The following is a 6,000-nucleotide window of genomic DNA, read 5'->3' as shown; positions in this document are numbered from 1 at the left end:
TCGGAACAGGCAGGATTGATGTGCTCACAGCAGACAGCCACAGATCCAACGGCAGCTAGTCTAAATTGATCTCCTGGGTTTATTCAGTGTGGAGTATACCTGCAATATACTGCCCTTTACAAGTCTCTGCTGCACAGGAGGCCACAGCAGAGAGGTCACTGCAGTAGCTTTATTCATCCGTGAATGCACACATGAACAGTAGCCTACACAAACACGGCACGCACTGTTGCTGAGTAGACCTGTGCAAAAGGCTAAATTAGGAACAAAGCTGTGATACTGGGGTGTTACTGGAGCAGATTCGTTGAATGCTGTGCATCAGACAAACCAGCTGTGTGTCTAGACGCTGTTACTTAGCACTAAAACAGTACAGATGTAGCACACTTTTCCATTGTTATGTTTAGAAAAATACACAGCACCTCTTCTTTTTCTGTCTCTTTTACCAGATGTTCACAGTATCTAGCATAAAACTAAAATAAAAGTGTTTGCTGTGTGTAGACACATGGGTCAGAGAGTATACCACAAAAGCATGTACAGCACTTGGACTAAGACTGAAATGTTGTGGTATTTTAAAAAAAACATTGGCGCTAACACTGTTTTAAGAGGAATGGCAACTAGGGACTTAATTTTATTTCTCAGTTATTCATTGTGGAAATGAAAAAACAAAGGCTTGTTTGGAAGCTTTCGCTGCAGCACTTTCTAGACTTGTGATTCTATTATTTGTTGGCACTAAAATTCAATAACTGATGCTAGTTCAGGACTTTAAATCTGTTTCCATACACCCCTGAGGCTCAGTGTCATTCAATTCAGTTCAGGGTTGAAGTGCAAAAAAAAAAAAGCCTCCTGTTTTAGAAAGTCTTGTGCTGTCAAGAGACAGAGACGTGGCACATCTGTTATATATTAACAGCACACGTTTGATTAACTGGTGGGTATCGAGACAGATAAATATACTGTAGCTCAAGTGAAAAAAGTTAAAAATGCACCTTGCCAGATATACAGTTCACAAATACAGTATGTAGCCCTGCGATGGATTGGCGACCTGTCCAGGGTGTACCCCGCCTTCGCCCGATTGCCGGCCGGGATTGGCTCCGGCCCCACCCGTGACCCCGTTCAGGGACTAAGCGGTAGAAAATGGATGAATGAATGAATGAATGAAATACAGTATGTTGTTCATTCGCTCAACTCATCCAATCACCATGGTGCTAAATAAAAAATGATAAAAATGAAAATCACCTAATCCAACAAAAACGTACAGTATGGCATCAGAATTCTTTGGTTAGTTGCTTATCTACACACACATCTACGCTCAAATAACAGAAATGTTTAATTTCTCTATAAATTGTACTATTGGTGTAGAGTTTTGAATTTAATTGGAATAACTGCTTATTTTTTATCTCTAACTTTCTTTCTGAGTTTTGTTTGCTTGTTTCCTATCTCTGTTCATATGTCATGTGCCTTAAATTGTCACAATCTCTTCTTTTGTTATGTCACTTTGCAAAAAAAAAATTCTTTGGTAGATGCTATGATCAAATAATCTTCAGGATTTACTAATAGCCGTATTCACTTTGAAGAGCCCACAGCATGATTTTATCTTCATGACTACAATGTTACAATGGTAAATTCTCATCTTGGTTATGACCTAAAGCTCAAAAAATAAGGTGTATGTATGTTCTAGTATACCTGCCGACGCAACTCAATTTATACATACCTTGCAAACTCTTGCTGGTGAGACATTTTTTTCTAACAAATATTACATGATAGTTTAAGGATTTCATTGAATGGTCATCATGTGGGCTTGCCTGACATCCATTGGTGCCATAGTAATACCAGGATTTTTTTTTTTTTATGCATATAGTTTACCTCCTGCTGTCTGCACTGTGACCAGAGGATATGAAGACAAATACAGGACCTAAAGTTACTGCATGTCTGGGAATGTTCCTGTACAGGGACTCCCTGTTTTATCTGCCCAGGTCTAACATGGCGTGAATATAGCAGCTGGAAACCTACAGGCAGCAGGCCAGTGAAGCACCTTTGGGCGGTGAATGATCAGCTCATCAACAATAGATTCCTCCAGAGCACAATGTTTTGACTGCTTGAGGCCTGTGTGTCTGTTGGATGTTTTGTGGGTTGGCGAGAGGATTATAATGATCCATCATGATGTTATTGTCGGTGCAATGCTACTTGTTGGAATCAAGTTCACTGCTTTGGGAATATATGTGGTAGGATTTGAGGTATTGTCATTGTTGAAATGTATCTTATTTGTCAATGTTTTTTGTTTGTGTTTTCCTGTGGTTTTATCGTTCTGAAATAATTACTAACTATTTGGAGTAATGAGGAGTGCAAAGCTAATCTAGAGGTACCCAAGATTAAACATTACATGAGCATACCATGGGGACTTTAAGCTTGATATTGAATGTATATCGCCCCCACCAAAAAAAAAAATTATAGTCTAGAAGTAGCATTAACATCAAATAGATCTATTTGTGACCTAAATAAACATCAGTGTTCCGCAATTGCATAATCTTATATTTAGAATATATGCTTTAAAAAACCCTAAATATTACAATAAATACCAATTTAAGATATATCAGTTAAATTTGTTTCCAGCAGTGACGGTGCCACTGATCCCTGATGGTATTAAGAGATTAAAAGGCTCCCCATCTTCTCCGTGTTGTTGACAAGCATTACGACTCATTAGAGCTATTAGCATTAAGCTGCCTCATCAATAAGCACTTGGCTGATCAATCTGATGTGGCCCAGGGGACCCACCCATAGGCCCCTGCCTGCTCCAAGATGGGCAACCTTGATCTGTCGGTCACCACACACACACACACGCACACACACACGCGCACACTCACCTGTCCTGATGTTTGCCTGACAGGGAGGATTCTCTGCAAGCCTGTGTTCGTTAGTTCTTTGTTGCTTCTGTTGTAAGTGTTGTGTCAGTGTAACCACTTCTGCTCGTCAGAGTGTTAGTGTTTGTCAGTGCTCTCTTGTTTGTCACTCTGTTTTGTGTTCACTTGATCATTGAGGCCTTGTATGTGTATGTGTGTGTGTGTGTGTGTGTGTATGTGAGGAAAAGCAAGGAGTCTCTCAAAGTTAGTGTTTTTGCTTTAACCGTCAACTTTAGTATTGTCATGTACAGTATTTCCATTTATGTATGCCATGTAGGTGTCGCCGTGTGTGTGTGTGTGAGACTGTGTAAGTGTCGACTATGGCAGTGTCCCTGTCAGTCAGCGTGAGACTATGCAATGTCAATGTATGACAGCCAGGCGTAGTCTGATGTGACAGTGTGCCACAGTGAATGACAATGTCTCAACTTAGAAACCAGCGTGTCTTCTTATGAGAGGGAGACTGTAAGAGACATACAACAAAAAGTCAGGAAAAAGGGACAGAAGTTGGGAGGGTGCTACAGTTCATCATGAAGGGCCTCTCCCTCTGCGTGGTCCAGAGCTCCCATCAGCAGCAGCGCTCCAGTCACGTTGTCTCTAACAAAGATAAGGAAGGGGTGATCTGCGTAAAACAGCTTGGGCTTTTCTATGTTCTCCTCCTCTAGATCTGCATCTCCTTTCCCAGCTTGAGCAGCCAGCTCCAGGGAAGCCCAGTGGAGGACACCACCCAGATGAAGCTTCCCTTTGCTCTTGTCTGACACACCGGAGAAATCGGCCACCTTCTGGTCCCATGCATCGGTCAGGCCCAGAGCAGACAACTGTTTCTGCAATAGGGACAAAAAAACAAAACACAAAGCCACGGAATTTATGGACTGCTTTGAATTAAATTGTTCCAATGCTTGAGGGCATCCTCAGTAGAGACACCCTACAAGTGTATTCAAACAAGCAGCTGCCAGGACACTGATCAATTATGCACCCAAAGAGACCAAACAACTAGTGGAAGGGAAGGCACCTTTTAAAATTTCATGATGCTTTGACATCACTCAGAAGTGGGAGACGTGCATTGCCCTTCCCAAACCTTAACGTAAACATACCCTTGTAAACAGTCAATCATGAACTTTTTTGAAGGAGTTTTTCACCATATTTATTTACTTTCCATCTCAAAAATCTGAGATGGGAATGATGCTGACAGCTGCCCTTGTTGTGAGCTGGCAGGACAAAGTGGGCGACAGGCAGAGAAGCGACGGAAGAAGGAGGAAGCAGAGGATGAATAATTTAAGAGTGATGCTCCGTGACCTCAGCACCTCCTTTGTTTTGCCTCTGATATGAATTCCACAGAAAGTCGTTGTCATGACAGGTAGTTTATCCTCCCATGGCAGAGGGCCACTCACAGTGACAAGCTTCTCCAGGGGCCAGATGAGAGCATGTGTGGGAGTGAGTGTGTGGACTCGTGTGCGGATGTGGAGAAGGCCACAGCTAGAAGAAAAGTTGCAGAGACAGATGAGTGGGTGGCCATATTGTTTTCTACTGTAGCATTGTTTAAACTTTAGCTGATTAAACTTTTATATCTTTTACTGGCAGATGAGAACCCTGGAACATTTGAATGCTTTGTCTATGTAAATGCTCTGTGGGTGCTGCCTTACTGACTGTGGCATTCCTTTCAAAACCACATTGTTATAGCTCAGTATAATTCTGCTTAGTTCTTAAAACCACATATAATGGACTAAAAATGAAAGTCTAAGGAATCTAGTTTAAAGCATGTGACACTCCCATTCTAGTGTTTTGATGCCAAGCTCCTGCTCCACACAGAGACCCAACACCACCTCCTGTTCTAATGCACTTCTGTTGTCCTCATGCATTATTTCTCCACTCTTCCTCTCTTCTTCCATTCACTAACACTACATCACTGTCTTCCTCTGCTGCTCTGCCACTTGTCTGGCACCCTCATCTTTCATCTGCCCGGTGCGCCTCTACGCTATCCTACTGTCTCTCTATTTCTGCTCCTAACTCAATCTTTTCCTGCCGTCCTAAACCTTCTTCTTTCTTTGACAGACCTGTATGCATCACTCTCTCAAACTCTTAATCTCTATCGGCGATCATTTTGAAGTTTGTCACTCCTTATCTAACGAGGAAAGAGAGACAGACCTAAGACTCATCAAATTGTAGAAGACAAATGTGTGCACAAGGAAAAGCAGCTGTTTGTCTCTGTCTGTGCCACTCATCTCCATCCTTCATCATTCTGTTGGCCTGTTGGGTTGCAGGTATATTCACAAAGCATATAAATAGCAGCGACCAACCCCAACATGACCTAGCTCTCCTCTGTAGCTCTTACTCTGCTTGTCAGGGCAAAAACACTTGGTTAATTTCTTTTAAGCTATCAAGTATTTAAAGATTAAGGGGCCCTGTAGAAGCACACTGGGAAACAGGCCATGGGTGTCAGAGGTGCCTACAGAGGCCTTGTGCACCGCAGAGGTGTGGCACTGCATTATATGGGAAGAGAGACCTCTGGGAGGTGCTCTTTGGCTGCCCTTTCTCTCTGAGGCACCGCATGAATCTTAGATGGAACAGCACTGGGCAGATTGCTGATGCTTCAGCAGCAGCATCAACGAGCTATCTGTCTGCGAGTGAGACCCACAGGCATTGTCAGCTGGTGGTTTCCTCTGCATGTGTGTATGTGCAGTGCTTACTTGGCCTACAGCAGTGCAGTCTAACCAAGCCTGAGGTAGCCTGGAATCAACCCTCAGGCGTGCAGCAGTCTGCATCACATCATTTCAACCCAATGGTTGAGCCCACTAAGTAGCTTGTTGGGTGTACCTGTGGGGGGGGGTTTATGGGGAAAGGTGTGGCAGTCAGGGCGTGTTACAGCTCTGTCTGTGAGGAGCCACCTCAGCTATGTTAGAGAGAAGCAGTCTTAATAATGGATAATGGAAAGAAAAGCTGCCTTTAAGATTATTTAATCCTAGGAAAGAATACACACCACATCTATTTCCACCAACAATAAGAGATGTTTTGTCATCACAGTCAAAATGCAGCACATACTGGATAAGTGAGTAAAGAGGACAAACAGTAAATTATGATTTAAGCCATATTATCCTGCAACCTCTATAAAGCC

The 6,000-nt window shown here is 42.7% G+C and overlaps 1 protein-coding gene across 1 annotated transcript in view; it reads right to left on the bottom strand.

The window, feature by feature from the left end:
- Positions 1–3,102: 3,102 nt before the first annotated feature.
- Positions 3,103–6,000, bottom strand: part of serpinh2 (serine (or cysteine) peptidase inhibitor, clade H, member 2) — a gene marked incomplete at its 5' end in the record, with an annotated part of 106,896 nt that continues 103,998 nt past the window's right edge. Inside the window, one exon of the mRNA XM_020620487.1 lies at positions 3,103–3,712. Coding sequence (XP_020476143.1) covers positions 3,407–3,712 — 306 coding nt within the window. The remainder of the gene's footprint in view (positions 3,713–6,000) is intronic.

Source organism: Monopterus albus, unplaced genomic scaffold (genome assembly GCF_001952655.1).
Source record: "Monopterus albus unplaced genomic scaffold, M_albus_1.0 scaffold238.1, whole genome shotgun sequence".
NCBI classification, from domain to species: Eukaryota; Metazoa; Chordata; class Actinopteri; order Synbranchiformes; family Synbranchidae; genus Monopterus; species Monopterus albus.
This window is presented reverse-complemented; position numbering and strand designations above follow the sequence as displayed.